The sequence below is a fragment of the Tachypleus tridentatus genome, unplaced genomic scaffold (genome assembly GCF_004210375.1).
Source record: "Tachypleus tridentatus isolate NWPU-2018 unplaced genomic scaffold, ASM421037v1 Hic_cluster_2, whole genome shotgun sequence".
Classification (NCBI taxonomy): Eukaryota; Metazoa; Arthropoda; class Merostomata; order Xiphosura; family Limulidae; genus Tachypleus; species Tachypleus tridentatus.
In genome coordinates this window covers 53086163-53110729 of record NW_027467782.1, presented here as the reverse complement: position 1 = coordinate 53110729, position 24567 = coordinate 53086163, and the positions used below count along the sequence as shown (strand labels likewise).

At 35.1% G+C, this 24567-nt stretch overlaps 1 protein-coding gene across 2 annotated transcripts in view; it reads left to right on the top strand.

The window, feature by feature from the left end:
- Positions 1-24242, top strand: part of LOC143242704 (homeotic protein ultrabithorax-like) — a 178823-nt gene extending 154581 nt beyond the window's left edge. Inside the window, exons 4-5 of one of the 2 annotated variants that reach the window (XM_076486179.1) lie at positions 1174-1841; positions 22942-24242. In XM_076486179.1, the coding sequence (XP_076342294.1) occupies positions 1391-1841; positions 22942-23261 (771 nt within the window). In that variant the 5' untranslated portion in view covers positions 1174-1390 and the 3' untranslated portion in view covers positions 23262-24242. The remainder of the gene's footprint in view (positions 1-1173; positions 1842-22941) is intronic. The other variant, XR_013023158.1, reaches the window with a different exon arrangement.
- The last annotated feature ends 325 nt before the right edge of the window (positions 24243-24567 follow it).

The window sequence follows — 24567 nt, the reverse complement described above, 5'->3', positions numbered from 1 at the left end:
TTATCATATGTACACCTGATATTCCACATATCTGATATAAACATGTTGTGGTTTTATTGGTTTCAGTTTTGGTTCCGCATATTTCTGTACACTAGAATTCCACTTGCTTTAACATTCGATTGTTTTGTTTTGTTTTAAGTTTTAGTTTCGGTTATTGTATAGGTAATACACTTGTGTACTCACTATTGTATACATTAAATGTCTATAGATCTTGTATTCTAAATGTTGTAAATCTCAGATTTGTTTATTATATAAATATGTCCCCCAATTGCACGCGTTTAAAATATAATCGATTTCGTAGGTGTCTGTTTTGGTTTATATTTGTATATTCGTAACCGGATTCCGCAGTTCAGTTCGAACATTTAGCGTTTTTTATTTATTTTAGGCTGCAGTGTCAACTATTAAAACGTTGAAATTAACTGGTATACGTTCGTTATTACGTAGTTTTTGAGACCAACGATGAAAGTAGAGAGCGTTGGTTGACACTGCTCCGTAGAGTCGTTCACACGACGCTCTGACATGGAGAGTTCTAATTCCTTCCACGTGGGCCAACACGGTGGAGACCCAACATACAAACTGTAAACTTACGACGAAATTAACCCTGTTCAACTTGTTTCAAATTACCTAACAGTCTTGTAGCTTGTTTTATTGACTCATTTGCAAACATTCGAAACCTCGTAATTTCTCCTGAAACTAAAATACGTCTGATCGTCGTTGGTAGGTGGAACTTTTAACTTCACACGAGCTGTAAAACTCATGAAACATAGCTTTAGTCAGAATATCAGATATTAACTTTATCTGGATGCAGTTTTGCAGATATTATGTGTCTAATTATTACTGCGTGTTCAGAAACATTACACAGTCTTCATCTCTCACTCTCTTAACTTCTTTCCAAGAATCTGCCTATTGTCTTTGTTTTACGCTTCAATAAGTAATGACCTAGCGTCGTATTAAAGTTACTCCTTCTAAAGAAACGAGTGTTTTGAAACCTTCTCCATTTTTAGTTTAATATCTCTAAGTACGACTTCTCAGTACACCTCTCATCGTCTGGGGCAGAGCAGCTGTCGGTGTTAGAGGCAAGTATTTCTTAAAAAAATTAGTGACTGCCACCATGATTTATTAATGTGACAAGTGTGCGAAAAATAATAACTCGAATGCGTTTCCCAATAACAGTGATCAAACCCAGACGTGTTGTCGGGTCCAATGGCGGTGGGATACACAAGAAAGGAGTTCGCTGCCGCAAAAGAAGCACGCTGATTGGTCAGTTGTTCCTTTCCGGGAAGTCCTAGATATGTGAATACTATGGTCGAATTTAATCCAACACGTTTACTTAGTAAAAAAATCGAAATTCAAAATCTGATGTCGAAAGGAGCGAGGGTGGTGGTCAGACATGATGAACTCTTACTTTGATCAGACTGGCTTTTATAATAGTCAGGCTACGCCGGAACAATCCTATCGTTTTCCGCAAGGACTCCTTGTTCCGCCGTACCCTCAACCTAGCTCCGCCGCCAGGGCACCACACGACTCCGGCTTCGTTGACACAACTGTGTCTTCCACATCGTGTAAACTGTACACAGCAGTGAGTCCAGACCCAACGACGGCTTTCAAACCTGAGTGTCTCGTGAAGGAGCAGAACGGGTTCAACATGGCTGTAAAAGACATGTCCATCTGGCAAGGGGGAGCACTGACCGGCGTCCGAGCTGCAGTAATGAGCAACGACGCTGTACGTCCTTTCCCGGGAGATGGCGGGGCTTCTCCGCGTGCATCAGATGCATGGACAGCTTGCTACCAAAACACCAGTGCCATGTCTCAAGCTTTCTACCCTTGGATGGCCATGGCAGGTTGGTGACTTTCATTTGAACAAAGTAAAGTCAGTTAAGAAACACGTAACTGACCTAAGATTTAAATAGCGTGATTCTAAACCCCTCATGTGAAAAACGTTGTATTTGTTAAGAACCGAGACAGCTTATCGTATAAAGAGACAGATTGTCTGGAATGAATGATTTCCTTAAATGACAAAGGTAGACCAAAAAATATTTTGTCCTATTATATACTACTTAGAGTCTTCAATGAAGTGCCAAGTAGGGAGCATTAGTGTTTTTTTAATAAAGTGTCACATTACAAAACACTCCAGTAAAGTTCTCCATTACAGATAGGCACTGTAGGTAAACCAACTTCTGTCTCGGATCTGAAACGCGTGCAGCCCCAGAATATCTGCTTTGCTCCTTAGCGCGTTATACTGAAACCCAGCACACAGAATGCAATTGAATTACTTTTGCTGCAGTACAGATTAAACAAGCGATAAATCAAAAGTAACCCTGTAGGAGAGTATCAGGAGTCAATCCTCTCCTTGTTCAGATTATTTTACAATACATTAAGGTCGTTCTTAATACGATTGTTTTGAATAAATTCAATCACATTACAACAGTACGAAGTTTTTAAAATAGTAATTCAACAACAAGCAGTGTGTGTGTTTATGTATTGAGTTGATACTTCATTATCTGATAGGCTTTGTTAGTCCAATAACAACACAGTATTAAATACAGCTAATCTAAATTATCTGATAGGCTTTGTTAGTCCAATAACAACACAGTATTAAATACAGCTAATCTAAATTATCTGATAGGCTTTGTTAGTCCAATAACAACACAGTATTAAATACAGCTAATCTAAATTATCTGATAGGCTTTGTTAGTCCAATAACAACACAGTATTAAATACAGCTAATCTAAATTATCTGATAGGCTTTGTTAGTCCAATAACAACACAGTATTAAATACAGCTAATTTAAATTATCTGATAGGCTTTGTTAGTCCAATAACAACACAGTATTAAATACAGCTAATCTAAATTATCTGATAGGCTTTGTTAGTCCAATAACAACACAGTATTAAATACAGCTAATTTAAATTATCTGGTAGGCTTTGTTAGTCTAATAACAACACAGTATTAAATACAGCTAATCTAAATTATCTGATAGGATTTGTTAGTCCAATAACAACACAGTATTAAAAACAGCTAATCTAAATTATCTGATAGGCTTTGTTAGTCCAATAACAACACAGTATTAAATACAGCTAATCTAAATTATCTGATAGAATTTGTTAGTCCAATAACAACACAGTATTAAATACAGCTAATCTAAATTATCTGATAGGCTTTGTTAGTCCAATAACAACACAGTATTAAATACAGCTAATCTAAATTATCTGATAGGCTTTGTTAGTCCAATAACAACACAGTATTAAATACAGCTAATCTAAATTATCTGATAGGATTTGTTAGTCCAATAACAACACAGTATTAAATACAGCTAATCTAAATTATCTGATAGGCTTTGTTAGTCCAATAACAATACAGTATTAAATACAGCTAATCTAAATTATTTGATAGGATTTGTTAGTCCAATAACAACACAGTATTAAATACAGCTAATCTAAATTATCTGATAGGATTTGTTAGTCCAATAACAACACAGTATTAAAAACAGCTAATCTAAATTATCTGATAGGCTTTGTTAGTCCAATAACAACACAGTATTAAATACAGCTAATCTAAATTATCTGATAGGATTTGTTAGTCCAATAACAACACAGTATTAAATACAGCTAATCTAAATTATCTGATAGGATTTGTTAATCCAATAACAACACAGTATTAAATACAGCTAATCTAAATTATCTGATCGGCTTTGTTAGTCCAATAACAACACAGTATTAAATACAGCTAATCTAAATTATCTGATAGGATTTGTTAGTCCAATAACAACACAGTATTAAATACAGCTAATCTAAATTATCTGATAGGATTTGTTAGTCCAATAACAACACAGTATTAAATACAGCTAATCTAAATTATCTGATAGGCTTTGTTAGTCCAATAACAACACAGTATTAAATACAGCTAATCTAAATTATCTGATAGGATTTGTTAGTCCAATAACAACACAGTATTAAATACAGCTAATCTAAATTATCTGATAGGCTTTGTTAGTCCAATAACAACACAGTATTAAATACAGCTAATCTAAATTATCTGATAGGCTTTGTTAGTCCAATAACAACACAGTATTAAATACAGCTAATCTAAATTATCTGATAGGCTTTGTTAGTCCAATAACAACACAGTATTAAATACAGCTAATCTAAATTATCTGATAGGCTTTGTTAGTCCAATAACAACACAGTATGAGAACAGTGAGTTAAAATAATTCTGGTTTGAAGGAGTTTTTATTTGACATGTTGTGGGGTCATCCATTTTGTAACACTTGAGAAATTGACTTTAAAAGTTTGTAACAGCAGATAATATGTTATTGTTAACAAACATATTCCTATGATGTTCAGTACGTTATTTAAAAATAACTAGAACAGAGTGTAAGTTTTTATAGCAATTTCTTTGTTCAGAAGTTCACTAAGAATACTTTAAGAACACTAGAAACAAATAATTGAAATATTCTGTGATTAAAGTTGACCATAACATAAAAATAACTGTATTACTGTCAGCTTAGTTTTTAGTTAGTATCGGTATATATATATATATTTATAAGCTAATAACTGTATCGGTTCTTAATCGAATCCATTGTTTTGAAGAATGTGTGAGTCATGAACTCTAAAATAACCGAACTGCGACGTTTATGGGTCATGGAAAACAAAATATCTGAGCTTCGACGATTATGGGTCATGGAAAACAAAATAGGCTTGGCTCAAGAAGTGACATCATACACTATTCTTTAGATTTTAAAGCCAACACCAGCTGTCACCATGACAACAACCAATCCTAGAGTAGCAGGAGGGTAGGGTGGGGAGAATAAATTACGCACCCACTTACGGCTATTCACCCCCGAATTGCTTCACGACAGCAGATCAAATGAGAGAAAAGACCCAACTGACGTCTAGGGCTGTAAGAAGTTTCTATTAAAAAACACAACGTTTTGTTCCGAGTCATTGTTTTAAAAATTCATCACTGGGACCTATGATAATAACTAAAAATAAAACTTTACCTTGTGTGAAAAATAATCGATTACTATCAGTTACCAGTGTATTGTTTTATATATTTCTAACTATAACTTATGAAAGAAACAACATCTGTCACTTTTACAAACAAGCATCTTCCATTGGAACAAGGCCCCGGCATGGCCAGGTGGGTAAGGCACTCGACACGTAATACGAGGGTCGCGGGTTCGAATCCCCGTCACACAAAGATGCTTTCCCTTTTAGACGTAAAGGTGTTATAATGTAACGGTAAATCCCACTATTCGTTGGTAAAAGAGTAACCCAAGAGTTTGCGGTGGGTGGTGATGAATAACTGCCTTCCCTCTAGTCTTACACACTGCTAAATTAAGGATGGTGAGCGCAGATAGCCTTTCGTATAGCTTTGCGCGAAATTCAAAACAAACCATTGGAACACATTTGTGCTTCATAGAAGATAAATGTGCCCGATTGGAAAACATAAGTCAAATAGTAAATTATAGGATAAATGGTTGGAAAACATGCACTAGACATTAGTTTATGAGAGTTGTTGACTGTAAAATATGAGTAAGAAATTACATTACAGGAGTTGTTGATTGGAAAATATGAGTCAGAAATTACATTACAGGAGTTGTTGATTGGAAAACATGAGTCAGAAATTACATTACAGGAGTTGTTGATTGGAAAATATGAGTAAGAAATTACATTACAGGAGTTGTTGATTGGAAAACATGAGTCAGAAATTAGATTATAGGAGTTGTTGATTGGAAAACATGAGTCATAAATTGGACTCTATGAGTCAGGAGTAAGACTCCGGGACTTAATCATAAATTATCGTGGATGAATATTTATAATAACATAATATGGTGAGTTATCTTAACATCTGTAGAAGGCCTGATTCTATTTATAACTGTTTTAAAGTTATTACAGCCTGACCTATGTTAGCTAATGACTTGATATACCTGACGGCTGGCATGCTTCATATTATGATGGGTATATCTGATCATTCACATGGTTCGCCAAGTTATTTGGTATATCTGTTACTCTTAGAACGACTTGGCTATTGTGTAGTGTAGTAGTCAGGTAACTCCCCAGATTTGATGTTCCAAGTCATTTCCCGTCTTCATTCGTGAGCAGTGCGGTAACCAAGGTCATCTCCCACCTACCTTCTAGCTTCTTTATCTCATGATTGTGTTGCTATGGAAACACTTACTCTCCCTGTATAGACGGAATTCCTTCTTTGTATGTGATTTGACGAGAAGAAATACATTCTACGTTCACAAACATGATGATTGGGTTAAAGTACTTTTATAAAAGGAAGGAAAACTAGTTGGATATTTATTTTGAACTGTTAAAATAAAAACATTCAGTATCCTGCAGGAACTTTATTATCACATATAAACCAAGTAATAGAATATCCATCTGAAGTTAACCATGAACTGTTCAGTGGATGGATATACATCTGAAGTTAACCATGAACTGATCAGTGGATAGATATCCGTCTGAAGTTAACCAAGAACTAATGGTCAGTAGATGGATATAATTGAAGTGTTTAACGATTTGTTCAATTGTCCGTGAATATTTAACACTAGCTACAAGGACCCTGAACACAGGTTGTGAGTCAAGCTCCAGTGTGGGTATTCTATGTAAACAATCCGTGAATATTTAACACTAGCTACAAGGACCCTGAACACAGGTTGTGAGTCAAGCTCCAGTGTGGGTATTCTATGTAAACAATCCGTGAATATTTAACACTAGCTACAGGACCCTGAACACAGGTTGTGAGTCAAGCTGCAGTGTGGGTATTCTATGTAAACAATCCGTGAATATTTAACACTAGCTACAAGGACCCTGAACACAGGTTGTGAGTCAAGCTCCAGTGTGGGTATTCTATGTAAACAATCCGTGAATATTTAACACTAGCTACAGGACCCTGAACACAGGTTGTGAGTCAAGCTCCAGTGTGGGTATTCTATGTAAACAATCCGTGAATATTTAACACTAGCTACAGGACCCTGAACACAGGTTGTGAGTCAAGCTCCAGTGTGGGTATTCTATGTAAACAATCCGTGAATATTTAACACTAGCTACAGGACCCTGAACACAGTGAGTCAAGCTCCAGTGTGGGTATTCTATGTAAACAATCCGTGAATATTTAGCACTAGCTACAGGACCCTGAACACAGGTTGTGAGTCAAGCTCCAGTGTGGGTATTCCATGTAAACAATCCGTGAATATTTAACACTAGCTACAAGGACCCTGAACACAGGTTGTGAGTCAAGCTCCAGTGTGGGTATTCTATGTAAACAATCCGTGAATATTTAACACCAGCTACAGGACTCTGAACACAGGTTGTGAGTCAAGCTCCAGTGTGGGTATTCTATGTAAACAATCCGTGAATATTTAGCACTAGCTACAGGACCCTGAACACAGGTTATGAGTCAAGCTCCAGTGTGGGTATTCTATGTAAACAATCCGTGAATATTTAACACTAGCTACAAGGACCCTGAACACAGGTTGTGAGTCAAGCTCCAGGGTGGGTATTCTATGTAAACAATCCGTGAATATTTAACACCAGCTACAGGACTCTGAACACAGGTTGTGAGTCAAGCTGCAGTGTGGGTATTCTATGTAAACAATCCGTGAATATTTAACACTAGCTACAGGACCCTGAACACAGGTTGTGAGTCAAGCTCCAGTGTAGGTATTCTATGTAAACAATCCGTGAATATTTAACACTAGCTACAAGGACGCTGAACACAGTGAGTCAAGCTCCAGTGTGGGTATTCTATGTAAACAATTCGTGAATACTAAACACTAGCTACAAGGACCCTGAACACAGTGAGTCAAGCTCCAGTGTGGGTATTCTATGTAAACAATCCGTGAATATTTAACACTAGCTACAGGACCCTGAACACAGGTTGTGAGTCAAGCTCCAGTGTGGGTATTCTATGTAAACAATCCGTGAATATTTAACACTAGCTACAGGACCCTGAACACAGGTTGTGAGTCAAGCTCCAGTGTGGGTATTCTATGTAAACAATCCGTGAATATTTAACACTAGCTACAAGGACCCTGAACACAGGTTGTGAGTCAAGCTCCAGTGTGGGTATTCTATGTAAACAATTTGTGAATATTTAACACTAGCTACAAGGACCCTGAACACAAGTTGTGAGTCAAGCTCCAGTGTGGGTATTCTATGTAAACAATCCGTGAATATTTAACACTAGCTACAGGACCCTGAACACAGGTTGTGAGTCAAGCTCCAGTGTGGGTATTCTATGTAAACAATCCGTGAATATTTAACACTAGCTACAGGACCCTGAACACAGTGAGTCAAGCTCCAGTGTGGGTATTCTATGTAAACAATCCGTGAATATTTAGCACTAGCTACAGGACCCTGAACACAGGTTGTGAGTCAAGCTCCAGTGTGGGTATTCCATGTAAACAATCCGTGAATATTTAACACTAGCTACAAGGACCCTGAACACAGGTTGTGAGTCAAGCTCCAGTGTGGGTATTCTATGTAAACAATCCGTGAATATTTAACACCAGCTACAGGACTCTGAACACAGGTTGTGAGTCAAGCTCCAGTGTGGGTATTCTATGTAAACAATCCGTGAATATTTAGCACTAGCTACAGGACCCTGAACACAGGTTATGAGTCAAGCTCCAGTGTGGGTATTCTATGTAAACAATCCGTGAATATTTAACACTAGCTACAAGGACCCTGAACACAGGTTGTGAGTCAAGCTCCAGGGTGGGTATTCTATGTAAACAATCCGTGAATATTTAACACCAGCTACAGGACTCTGAACACAGGTTGTGAGTCAAGCTGCAGTGTGGGTATTCTATGTAAACAATCCGTGAATATTTAACACTAGCTACAGGACCCTGAACACAGGTTGTGAGTCAAGCTCCAGTGTAGGTATTCTATGTAAACAATCCGTGAATATTTAACACTAGCTACAAGGACGCTGAACACAGTGAGTCAAGCTCCAGTGTGGGTATTCTATGTAAACAATTCGTGAATACTAAACACTAGCTACAAGGACCCTGAACACAGTGAGTCAAGCTCCAGTGTGGGTATTCTATGTAAACAATCCGTGAATATTTAACACTAGCTACAGGACCCTGAACACAGGTTGTGAGTCAAGCTCCAGTGTGGGTATTCTATGTAAACAATCCGTGAATATTTAACACTAGCTACAGGACCCTGAACACAGGTTGTGAGTCAAGCTCCAGTGTGGGTATTCTATGTAAACAATCCGTGAATATTTAACACTAGCTACAAGGACCCTGAACACAGGTTGTGAGTCAAGCTCCAGTGTGGGTATTCTATGTAAACAATTTGTGAATATTTAACACTAGCTACAAGGACCCTGAACACAAGTTGTGAGTCAAGCTCCAGTGTGGGTATTCTATGTAAACTATCCGTGAATAGTTAACACTAGCTACAAGGACCCTGAACACAGGTTGTGAGTCAAGCTGCAGTGTGGGTATTCTATGTAAACAATCCGTGAATATTTAACACTAGCTACAGGACCCTGAAGTCAATACATGTGTAATATACAGGATACCTGTAATATACAATACACATGTAATATACAGTATACATGTAATATACTATATACATGTAATATACAGTATACATGTAATATACAATATACATGTAATATACAATATACATGTAATATACAGTATACATGTAATATACAATATACATGTAATATACAGTATATATGTAATATACAATATACATGTAATATACAGTATATATGTAATATACAATATACATGTAACACAAACATGTAATATTCATACAACGATTGTGAGAATACCAAAGTTTGAAACTCACAGTATGAATTATAATATAGTATGAACCTTTCTCGTTAGTGGACATAATTATAATCATAATATAACATATTACGTCACATATTACAAGAGTGTCAGTTACAAACTTAAATATCATTCAAGGTCTTCTTAAAATCCTTATGTGATGTGTAATCCATATCAACATGGACCTTTTACTAGTAAAACACATGTTTTACAGCCACAATCAACACAAACATGTTACTAGTAAAACACATGTTTCACAGCGAATATCAACACAAACCTGTTACTAGTAAAACACGTGTTTCACAGCGAATATCAACACAAACCTGTTACTAGTGAAACACGTGTTTCACAGCCACTATCAACACAAACCTGTTACTAGTAAAACACGTGTTTCACAGCCACTATCAACACAAACCTGTTACTAGTAAAACACGTGTTTCACAGTCACTATCAACACAAACCTGTTACTAGTAAAACACGTGTTTCACAGTCACTATCAACACAAACCTGTTACTAGTAACACGTGTTTCACAGCCACTATCAACACAAACCTGTTACTAGTAAAACACGTGTTTCACAGCCACTATCAACACAAACATATTACTAGTAAAACACGTGTTTCACAGCCACTATCAACACAAACCTGTTACAAGTAAAACACATGTTTCACAGTCACTATCAACACAAACCTGTTACTAGTAAAACACATGTTTCACAGTCACTATCAACACAAACCTGTCACTAGTAAAACACATGTTTCATAGCCACTATCAACACAAACCTGTTACTAGTAAAACACGTGTTTCACAGTCACTATCAACACAAACCTGTTACTAGTAACACGTGTTTCACAGCCACTTTCAACACAAACCTATTACTAGTAACATGTGTTTCACAGTCACTATCAACACAAACATGTTACTAGTAAAACACGTGTTTCACAGCCACTATCAACACAAACCTGTTACCAGTAAAACACATGTTTCACAGCGAATATCAACACAAACCTGTTACTAGTAAAACACGTATTCCACAGCCACTTTCAACACAAACCTGTTACTAGTAAAACACACGTTCCACAGTCACTATCAACACAAACCTGTTACTAGTAAAACACGTGTTCCACAGTCACTATCAACAAAAACCGGTTACTAGTGAAACACGTGTTTCACAGTCACTATCAACACAAACCTATTACTAGTAACATGTGTTTCACAGTCACTATCAACACAAACCTGTTACTAGTAACACGTGTTTCACAGCCACTATCAACACAAACCTGTTACTAGTAAAACACGTGTTTCACAGTCACTATCAACACAAACCTGTTACTAGTAACACGTGTTTCACAGTCACTATCAACACAAACCTATTACTAGTAACACGTGTTTCACAGTCACTATCAACACAAACCTGTTACTAGTAACACGTGTTTCACAGCCACTATCAACACAAACCTGTTACTAGTAAAACACGTGTTTCACAGTCACTATCAACACAAACCTGTTACTAGTAACACGTGTTTCACAGCGAATATCAACACAAACCTGTTACCAGTAAAACACGTGTTTCACAGTCACTATCAACACAAACCTGTTACTAGTAACACATGTTTCACAGCTAATATCAACACAAACCTGTTACTAGTAAAACCCGTGCTTCACAGTCACTATCAACACAAACCTGTTACTAGTAAAACACATGTTTCACAGTCACTATCAACACAAACCTGTTACTAGTGAAACACGTGTTTCACAACCACTATCAACACAAAGCTGTTACTAGTGAAACACGTGTTCCACAGTCACTATCAACAAAAACCTGTTACTAGTGAAACACGTGTTTCACAGTCACTATCAACACAAACCTGTTACTAGTAACACGTGTTTCACAGTCACTATCAACACAAACCTGTCACTAGTAACACGTGTTTCACAGCCACTATCAACACAAACATTTTACTAGTAAAACACATGTTTCACAGTCACTATCAACACAAACCTGTCACTAGTTAAACACGTGTTTCACAGTCACTATCAACACAAACCTGTTACTAGTAAAACACATCTTCCACACTTACTATCAACACAAACATGTTACTAGTAAAACACGTGTTTCACAGTCACTATCAACACAAACATGTTGCTAGTAAAACACGTGTTTCACAGTCACTATCAACACAAACCTGTTACTAGTAAAACACATCTTCCACACTTACTATCAACACAAACATGTTACTAGTAAAACACATGTTCCACACTTACTATCAACACAAACATGTTACTAGTAAAACACATGTTCCACACTTACTATCAACACAAACATGTTGCTAGTAAAACACGTGTTTCACAGTCACTATCAACACAAACATGTTACTAGTAAAACACATGTTCTACATTTACTATCAACACAAACATGTTACTAGTAAAACACGTGTTTCACACTTACTATCAACACAAACATGTTACTAGTAAAACACATGTTCCACACTTACTATCAACACAAACATGTTGCTAGTAAAACACGTGTTTCACAGTCACTATCAACACAAACATGTTACTAGTAAAACACGTGTTTCACAGTCACTATCAACACAAACATGTTACTAGTAAAACACATGTTCCACACTTACTATCAACACAAACATGTTACTAGTAAAACACATGTTCCACACTTACTATCAACACAAACATGTTACTAGTAAAACACATGTTCCACACTTACTATCAACACAAACATGTTACTAGTAAAACACATGTTCCACACTTACTATCAACACAAACATGTTACTAGTAAAACACATGTTCCACACTTACTATCAACACAAACATGTTGCTAGTAAAACACATGTTCCACACTTACTATCAACACAAACATGTTACTAGTAAAACACATGTTCCACACTTACTATCAACACAAACATGTTACTAGTAAAACACGTGTTTCACAGTCACTATCAACACAAACATGTTACTAGTAAAACACATGTTCTACATTTACTATCAACACAAACATGTTACTAGTAAAACACATGTTCCACACTTACTATCAACGCAAACATGTTACTAGTAAAACACATGTTCTACATTTACTATCAACACAAACATGTTACTAGTAAAACACATGTTCCACACTTACTATCAACACAAACATGTTACTAGTAAAACACATGTTCCACACTTACTATCAACACAAACATGTTACTAGTAAAACACATGTTCCACACTTACTATAAACACAAACCTGTTACTAGTAAAACACGTGTTAATGTGAACCATTAAACTATCACTGATGGCACACACCCTGGAGTTCTTTAGAGAAACATAATTTCATGCACAAAGTATAAAGTAGAAGCTTCTATGTGTTTATTATTGACATCTTACGTTATTAATGTATATAGTTTAGGATCACTTGATAATGAAATATAAATTTGTAAACCTATCCAGTGTCCATCTTCATATACGTCACAATAAATTTTGATGAAGGTAGTTGTTTACAACTACCCACCATTAATGTTATGAGAACATTTACTCAAGTTGCATCATGTTTCTTTATTTGACCGTAAATCAAACCAGTTATGAAGGAACCTATCAGAAAATCTATTTTATGATGAAACAATATTTCGTTTTTATCGAGTGCAAAGAACTAAAATATTGCTTTAAACCAAATGTCGGACGACCCAGTTGATGCTAAGTAACTGTGGTTGTTACAATATAATGTTTTATATTACACAAATTGCTTGTGTTTTAGATTTCGGGACCATTGGCTGTCTCTCTGACACTTCATAGAACCACACGATCTAAGCAGAAAACTGCCACGTGCGTTACAACTTCACTCATATCTTCACAAAACAGAAGGTGACGTACAAGTTAAATTTCCAAGCGGTTTCTTTTAATTTTTTCTGAAAGTGATGACGCTGAGACACGTGTTGTGTTTAGAAAACCGATAAGAACTAAAACCTTAAAGAAGTATCCATGTTTTACAATCTGCAGTTGTAGCTATGATGTAACTTGTAAATTAATTGTTTTATAACTTTGAACATTGTACAACCTCAAAATGTTCTGACTGTAAGTACACCGAACATTGTACAACCTCAAAATGTTCTGACTGTAAGTACACCGAACATTGTACAACCTCAAAATGTTCTGACTGTAAGTGCACCGAACATTGTACATCCACAAAATGTCCTGACTGTAAGTACACCGAACATTGTACAACCTCAAAATGTTCTGACTGTAAGTACACCGAACATTGTACAACCTCAAAATGTTCTGACTGTAAGTACACCGAACAGTGTACAACCTCAAAATGTTCTGACTGTAAGTACACCGAACAGTGTACAACCTCAAAATGTTCTGACTGTGTACACTGAACATTGTACATCCACAAAATGTTCTGACTGTATGTACACCGAACATTTTAAATCCACAAAATGTTCTGACTGTAAGTACACGGAACATTGTACATCCACAAAATGTTCTGACTGTATGTACACTGAACATTGTACATCCACAAAATGTTCTGACTGTGTGTACACTGAACATTGTACAACCTCAAAATGTTCTGACTGTAAGTACACCGAGCATTGTATTCCACAAGGTACTTTGATGTTTAAATTCTTTACATCTTGAAGTGTAAACAGAATAAGAACAAAATGCGGATATGAAACCTGAACATATAGAGTTTTTAGCCTCCATTCTAGGACCAGATTCTCTCCAGGTAAACTGTCAGACTAGCAAATACAATGTGGTACAGAGTCAAACATGATATATAAAAGTATGAGACAACAGTTGTTAGAAACTTTAATAAGCGCTTCTGAAATCAGTAGAATGTTTACTTACATCAACGGCTGAGTGAACGTACTGTTATTTGAAGATAGAGTTTATTATAATAACTGTATTGTAACACTACTAACAGATACAGTTCTAACAACTGCGTTAAGTTCTAGTAATTGTATTGTTAGCGTAGTAGTAACTATAGTTACCGTTTGTTGTTCTAAGTATTGTATTAGAATAACAACAGATGCTGGCTAAATATAATGTATGTTAAGTGTACAATACTGAGTTGTGTACAGTGCGATATTATATGTATACATGATCAACTGATAAGTGTACGTTATTCACCATGTTAGGCACAGAACAACTGAGAAGGATGGGTCTTTATAAATGTTTTATGTACTTACGTATTAGACGAAGAGCTACGAGAAATAAATATTGCACATGTGAAGCGCGTAAAACTTTAACAATGTAACACCGTATTGTTACAATGCATGTGCATATTAGCTCACATCTGTTTGAGTGAATTTTCAGCTGTAGACGTGAGACTGAATATATTGGATAAGACTAAACAGAATAGTTCTGTTTCACAACCATGCTAACTTGCATGCGCTCTAGAAGTTCATGATGTCACGTCACGCATCACGTGCTCTCTGTTTAAATTCAAACAGATGTAGTTTTCTGGTTCTTCATTTATGTCCTGCAGTAATCCAGTTATTAAATATTATTGTTTATCTTATCTCTATCTCATGCTATTTACCATTAAAGCACAGATAAATATGACAGGCTTGTTTTTAGGCTCAGGATAAGCAACGATTACAACAGTCATGACTCGAACACATTCTGAGAAACATAGCCACGTGCTTACCATGATTTTACTACTATACATAAACACAATGACCTGAAAAATGTCACAACACGTGAACATGATGATTTAATAATATTACAACTCGTGAACATGATGATTTAACAACGTTACAACTAGTGAACGTGATAATTCAACAATGTTACAACTAGTGAGCATGATGATTTAACAACGTTACAACTAGTGAACATGATGATTTAACAACGTTACAACCAGTGAACATGATGATTTAACAGTGTTACAGCTAGTGAACATGATGATTTAACAATGTTACAGCTAGTGAACATGATAATATAACAACGTTACAACTAGTGAACATGATGATTTAACAATGTTACAACTAGTGAACATGATGATCTAACAATGCTACAGCTAGTGAACATGATGATTGAACAACGTTACAACTAGTAAACGTGATAATTCAACAATGTTACAACTAGTAAACATAATTATCTAACAATATTACAACTCGTGAACATGATGATTTAACAATTTTACAACTAGTAAACGTGATAATTCAACAATGTTACAACTAGTGAGCATAATTATCTAACAATGTTACAGCTAGTGAACATGATGATTTAACAACGTTACAACTAGTAAACGTGATAATTCAACAATGTTACAACTAGTGAACATAATTATCTAACAATGTTACAACTAGTAAACATAATTATCTAACAATATAACAACTCGTGAACATGATGATTTAACAATTTTACAACTAGTAAACGTGATAATTCAACAATGTTACAACTAGTGAACATAATTATCTAACAATGTTACAGCTAGTGAACATGATGATTTAACAACGTTACAACTAGTGAACATGATGATCTAACAATGTTACAACTAGTGAACATAATTATCTAACAATGTTACAACTACTGAACCTGATGATCTGACAATGTTACAACTAGTGAACATGATCTAACAATGTTACAACTAGTGAACATGATGATCTAACAATTTTACAACTAGTAAACGTGATAATTCAACAATGTTACAACTAGTGAGCATAATTATCTAACAATGTTACAGCTAGTGAACATGATGATTTAACAACGTTACAACTAGTAAACGTGATAATTCAACAATGTTACAACTAGTGAACATAATTATCTAACAATGTTACAACTAGTAAACATAATTATCTAACAATATAACAACTCGTGAACATGATGATTTAACAATTTTACAACTAGTAAACGTGATAATTCAACAATGTTACAACTAGTGAACATAATTATCTAACAATGTTACAGCTAGTGAACATGATGATTTAACAACGTTACAACTAGTGAACATGATGATCTAACAATGTTACAACTAGTGAACATAATTATCTAACAATGTTACAACTACTGAACCTGATGATCTAACAATGTTACAACTAGTGAACATGATCTAACAATGTTACAACTAGTGAACATGATGATCTAACAATGTTACAACTCGTTGATTTCACTAAAAGTTAACAGTTGCACTGTTACACTTCAAAAGAGAGGTATCACGTATACAACGATCATCACAGATTTACTTAATCGTTGTAACAGGATTAAACAAACCTAGTTTAATATTCCGTTGAAACTAAACTAGAAATTAAAGTTTCAGTGTTCTTTATCAATAATGTAGACACTTTCTGTATTCCCATTGTAACCTCTTGTTTCTTGTGAAAGAAACAAAGGCTTTATAATATTCTACCTCGAACCGTTGGACAAAAAGCAACAGTTTGTTGCGAATGTTGGTGACGTAAGAGACTTCGCACTGTCTATGTATAATGTGATCACAGTTTCCCTACATCTGTAAATATCTGATACTCTGCACAGTTTTGTTTTGACAGGCAAAAAAATTCCTCTGTTCGTATGGCTGTTTCTGTTACTCGTGTTGAACTAAAATGGCGAATTATTGCATAACGTTATGCTTTATTTGTCTGCACTTGTTTCAGTAGTTAAACTTCTTGGTCTTCTGAGACCAGCTCTTCCCATGAGTGTTGACTGACTGTGTTACGCTTCTCAAATATTCGCTTACGAATTAAGTGGAGAGAGAAAAGATATAAAGATATAATGTTCTGAATATAGATATTGTAACCTTTGCAAGCTTTCATATACGGAAGATTAGGTTCCGCAGTTTGAAACAACATTTAAATATGATTTGCCCGACTTATTACATTCACTATGAGAGTTCTCACCATAGGTATAAAAAACACATACATTTATATATCGAAACACCGTGTCTCGTCCTGTTGGTGATAAGGTAGCCTTTAAAAATTAACGATAATTGCTTTTAAAATAATTGTCACTCAGTTTTGGCTAAACGGAACGAAATCAGAAAATAATAACTCCTAGTTTCCAAGGCTCAAACTTAAAAAAAAACTATCTAATAATAGCTAAGGTAGCTCCACCTAGCCTAGTTAATTTTTTTATTTACAATAAGATCGTGAACTTAAATTACAAGAAGAATGTGCCGTAACTGTGTGATTTAATATGACGAATGTGCAAGCTTGTTTCTTATTTAATGAGATACACAAAAACGGTGTTTAAATAAACAACGATACATCTTACATCTGGACATAAGTTAATTTGACACGGAACTTAGAAAAACAAACGGACTTCACGCCCTCTGTTTAAGACCAGAGATTAACATGTCAGACGCCATTTTGGTCCAAATCGGACATCCGACAGGAAGAAGGCGTTCCATGCCCTCCTTCGAATTTAAATATGAATTTTTTTTCTCGGGACTCTACGATCAAGTTTCGAATAAAATCAGGACTAGTAGGTAAACCTAGCAGTTAACAAAACCAAAAAGAAAATTCCTACCTCATTATGTGTCGTGCAACAGGATGGCCAAAAAACAAGCAACAAAGACAGAAGACCAGGCGACACCAGTATATGGTAATCAGAAACATGGCGTCCAGTGACGTCACAGATCGTTTGGACAGTGGACATGGGAGATGCCCCAATAATAAACGCCCTTTACTTTACAAAATAGTTTTATTGACCTGTGCGATTCACGAAAGGAACAGTTTTCCAAAATGTCTTCTTCCATGTTTCAAAGAAGATTGTAGTTCGGAGACGATATTTGCAGCCATGTTATGTAGTTCCAGTTTAGCTTTCTGATGAATAACGGTCTTGTGTTATGTGATATCTTCTTTTGTTTAAGGATCATATCGGTTTCAAAGTGACTTCTGTTGGATGGTTCGTGATGTCTTGTCTATTACTGAGGTTTGGGTTTTAAACTATGTGTTTTACTGTAAGTATTTGTTTAACAAATAACGAAAATAACCGACCAATCTTGTAAACTGAAACTGAAACCGTTGATACTGAACTAGAAACTCTAGCAACCAGTTATAGCGAAGTGTTAGTGTTTCAAGTTTAAAGTTAACTGATTTACAAACCGTGAAACATCTGTCAACTTCTGGTTAATCTCACACCTTTCAGCTAGGATTAGGTCCACTATGAGACATAATCGGTATACTGGTTTTGTACAGCTAAAGAAAAATATTTTTGACCAGCGAGATATTTGTTACCTTTGTTGTTCGACTGAAGAAACGAACCACCAACACAATAACTTGTTTATTTCAAGAAATTCGCCTACTAGCTACGATACAAGGATAAGAAACATAATACACAAACATCAAACATAAGAACTAAAAATACTAACAACACACATTTATCAAGGGTATGAAATACAAGAAAGTAACTCACGATACACATATATCAAACATAAGACATACAGTAAACTAACTCACGATACACATCTATCAAACATAAGACATACAGCATACTAACTCACGATACACGTATATCAAACATAAGACATACAGTAAACTAACTCACAATACACGTATATCAAACATAAGACATAGAGTGAACTAACTCACGATACACATATATCAAACATAAGACATAGAGTGAACTAACTCACGATACACATATATCAAACATAAGACATAGAGTGAACTAACTCACGATACGCATATATCAAACATAAGACATACAGTAAACTAACTCACGATACACGTATATCAAACATAAGACATACAGCATACTAACTCACGATACACATATATCAAACATAAGACATACAGTAAACTAACTCACGATACACATATATCAAACATAAGACATACAGTAAACTAACTCACGATACACATATATCAAACATAAGACATACAGTAAACTAACTCACGATACACATCTATCAAACATAAGACATACAGCATACTAACTCACGATACACGTATATCAAACATAAGACATACAGCATACTAACTCACGATACACATATATCAAACATAAGACATACAGTAAACTAACTCACGATACACGTATATCAAACATAAGACATACAATATACTAACCTACGATACGCATATATCAAACATAAGACATACAGTAAACTAACTCACGATACACGTATATCAAACATAAGACATACAATATACTAACCTACGATACGCATATATCAAACATAAGACATACAGTAAACTAACTCACGATACACGTATATCAAACATAAGACATACAATATACTAACCTACGATACGCATATATCAAACATAAGACATACAGTAAACTAACTCACGATACACGTATATCAAACATAAGACATACAATATACTAACCTACGATACGCATATATCAAACATAAGACATAGAGTAAACTAACTCACGATACACGTATATCAAACATAAGACATACAGTAAACTAACTCACGATACACATATATCAAACATAGGACATACAATTACTAACCTACGATACACGTATATCAAACATAAGACATACAGTAAACTAACTCACGATACACGTATATCAAACATAAGACATACAATATACTAACCTACGATACGCATATATCAAACATAAGACATACAATATACTAACCTACGATACGCATATATCAAACATAAGACATACAGTAAACTAACTCACGATACACGTATATCAAACATAAGACATACAATATACTAACCTACGATACGCATATATCAAACATAAGACCTAGAGTAAACTAACTCACGATACACATGTATCAAACATAAGAAATACATTAAACTAACCTACGATACGCATATATCAAACATAAGACATACAGTAAACTAACTCACGATACACATATATCAAACATAAGACATACAGTAAACTAACTTAAGATACATATATATACTGTTAATGTTATACTTATCTTCATATTGTCTCTTGTAAACCTGTTAAAACAAAGAGAAACTCATTTCATTTTTAACGCTGGAATTTACAGAAAAGCATCTCTCATTAAACATGTTAAATACAGGAACACTGGATATAATACACGTACCTAAGAAGTTAATCTTCAAACATGTTGTTAGATACAGGAACACTGGATATAATACACGTACCTAAGAAGTTAATCTTCAAACATGTTGTTAGATACAGGAACACTGGATATAATACACGTACCTAAGAAGTTAATCTTCAAACATGTTGTGAAATACAGGAACACTGGATATAAGACACGTACCAAAGAAGTTAATCTTCAAACATGTTGTTAAATACAGGAACACTGGATATAAGACACGTACCTAAGAAGTTCTCTTTAGAGATGTTTTCTCCACTTCAGTAAACTCCTGTTTTGTCTTCTTTCTCTGTAAATAGAAGACAGAAGTATATTTAAAAGTTTCGGTTTGTTTCATGGTTTCTTGTGGAACCACAAAAACAGAATACTTTAATATGTTGTCAGTATACGTTTAATTTAATTACAGGTTTTACTGTACGGCAGACAATTAATAATTTGAAATTAGTTTAGGAAATATTTATAGATAGTGACAACACGACGTCTTGTAGAATGTTACAATCTGTAAACACGGCCCCGGCATGGCCAGGTGGTTAAGGCATGCGACTCGAAATTTGAGGGTTATGGGTTCGAATCTTCGTCACACCAAACATTCTCGCTCTTTCAGCTGTGGAGCGTTATCAGTTACGGTTAATCTCACTATTCGTTGGTAAAAGGATAGCATAAGAGTTGGCGATGGGTGGTGATGACTAGCTGTCTTCCCTCTAGTCTTACACTGCTAAATTAGGGACGGGTAGCGCAGATAGTCCTCGTGTAGCTGTCTGCGAAATTCAAACCAAACTTATAAATACAGATCTGTAGTTAATATTTTGAAATACAAATTTCTTTATTTTTCTAAAAACCTATATTTTAAACAATTTACACAACATCTACTGGTTATTGTAGTTTAACCATCACTGTTTAATATCCAATCTTTTGTTTTGTCCAAAACTGTAAAACTTTGGAAGTAAGTGTATTTGCAGTCTGTGTATCATTCCAAAAGTGCCTGAACTGAGTGGTCTGTTTAGGGATAGAAATGTTTTTAAAACATGCTAATATCTGAAGAGAAGGAGTTACAGTTAGATTGTAAGTTGTTGTTTTACGTTCGTTGAACAATGATTTCAAAGTAAGTTTTTCACTTTATAGCAAACACAGCTTTCAGTTTGATTCAAAGATTCACACGTTTAACTCTCGTTTCTGTAGCTTGAAAAACTTTCTCCTAACAAAAAGCCTAAAAGAAGACTTTAATTACTTTATTAAATAGAGGATTAAGCGAGACAGAAAGTTTATCTTGTTAGTTATATCGTAATGAAAAACATGTTTCTAATGTTATAAAGGACAACCAGGTTGGCCCTAATACCTTCCAGCTATGAAAGGTAAGCCATAAATATGTTTATATGTTATTAAAGTGATGTACGTGTTCTCTATAAATTACCGGTTGATGCCTTCAGTTTCTAACAAACTGCGCGGAATGACATTTCAAGGCGTTATAACGATGCCAGTTTATGTTTCTTTCTATCAGCAGTCAACAGCCACTTCTGATTATACTGTAATAAAGAATCGATACGATTTGACAGCTGAAACCTTTGACACCTTCTTTTGTTCAGTTTCAAGCTTTAATTTAAAACGTTGGCAGCTGAAAGCTGAGAAGCACTTGTTTGTTTGGCTTCCTCTAGCGGTGAAAAGTAGCCGTACAGAAAATTATTAAACTGTTTACCTTCTAAACTCCGTATGTTTGAAAACACAAAACATAGAGTCAAGTGACTTTTGTTGTCAGAAATGAAACATATTTAAAACGATTCTTTGTTTCATTGTGTTATTTTTATGCTTTAGAAAGAACAAACAAGCTGTTGTTCGATAAACCAAAACTTTATACTTGAATCGATTACTTGGAGCTGAAACTTTTAAAACTAGCGTAAAGATAAATCTAATTATTACCCTTTCATAATTCAAAATGATCTATAATGAGTACACACTGTTTAAAAAAAACCTTTTGAAGTTTAACGGAACAGAACAACTTAGACAACTTTTTAAAACATATTTGGCAACAGTCATAAGCAGATACTCTATTGAACCAAATCCTTCGGGTTGTACTGAAATTTGACCAGTTTCGGGTTTTCTAACAATCTGTGTATCTTCTTACAAGAGATCTGCGTTTTTCATTAACCGTATTTCTGTACAGGTGCAAATGGACTTCGACGCCGAGGCCGACAAACGTACACCCGCTACCAAACCCTGGAGTTGGAGAAGGAATTTCACACCAACCACTACTTGACTCGGCGTCGGAGGATCGAAATGGCCCACGCTCTGTGTCTCACGGAGAGACAGATCAAGATCTGGTTCCAGAACCGGAGGATGAAGTTGAAGAAAGAGATCCAGGCTATCAAGGAGCTGAACGAACAGGAAAGACAATCCCAGATGTGTAAGGTCCCCCAGAACACGAATCAGACGTCGTCCCCTCCACAGGAAGACGAGTGTGACACTTCTCCAGGAAAAACGTAAGACTTTTCCAGTTCTGTAACTTCCTCCTGCATGAGAATCTCCGGGCGGATACATCCTAAAGTTTGGTCCCACTTTATGTTTTGTGATATCGAATAAGTTTAATTCCAAATCGGTTTCGATGTTCAAGGCGTTTCAGCGAGAAACCACAATTTTCAAAACATTCATTTGTTTGTGAATCACACAATAACTTTACAAATTCCAATCAACACGATTTTGTTTTCCCATTATTTGCTTCGGATGGACCAAACTGGTACAGTTCGTGTACAATGTTCACAGTGAAACTCTGCCCAAGACGGGTAATACATTCAATTGAAAGGTATACGTATCTAAGGCGGGTTATGTAATTTTAGAAGTTAACGTGTTTTTGTTGCATAATTTTGTTATCCTGTAATTTCTATTGTTATTAATATGTAGACAAGGAACCTGGTACGCTTTCTCTGAAATGTAGCCATCTTTTTAAAGAAGGCTTAGCTCCTAAACATTCGCTAATTTGTCACAATGTGAACTGTTTCATTTCGTGTTCAGACAGATGAAAGAAGCCATTGGAAACTGACAAGCCTTAAGTGATATTCAATATATACGTAAGTAAAAATGTATCCAATAAGGGAAGTCGAAATCCATTCAAGTAACTCGTCTTCCCTTTTGTAAGTAGAAGATTTATCTTCTTTAAATTAGAAAAAAAAATTATACTTGGAACATTGGATTTTATACTATCACGTGCGTTAAGTTCAACTACCTGCTGGTAAGGCTGAACTGTAGTTCTTCTACCTGACAGATATTTTCAAATACTCAGAAAATCAGAAGAGTTTTTTTAAGATTTAAAACAAAGCAAAATCAAATTAATACCAATGAAAATGTTATGTTTACGATCTCTTAAAAAACACGTGTAACTATCAGGTGTTCTACCCAGATTGAGATGTATTTGTTGCTGTTTATGTAAGTGTATTGTGATATGTGATAATAGAAACAGGAATCTTCTCTCATGTCAGTCTATTTTATTTATCAACTTCCATACAAAACCATCCATCCATTTTAAAATACTTTATAACCTTATTTTAAACATATCCATTTCTATACAAAACCATCTAACCATTTTAAAATACTTTATAACCTTATTTTATATATATCCATTTGTATACAAAACCATCCAACCATTTTAAAATACTTTATAACCTTATTTTATATATATCCATTTGTATACAAAACCATCCAACCATTTTAAAACACTTTATAACCTTATTTTATATATATCCATTTGTATACAAAACCATCCAACCATTTTAAAACACTTTATAACCTTATTTTA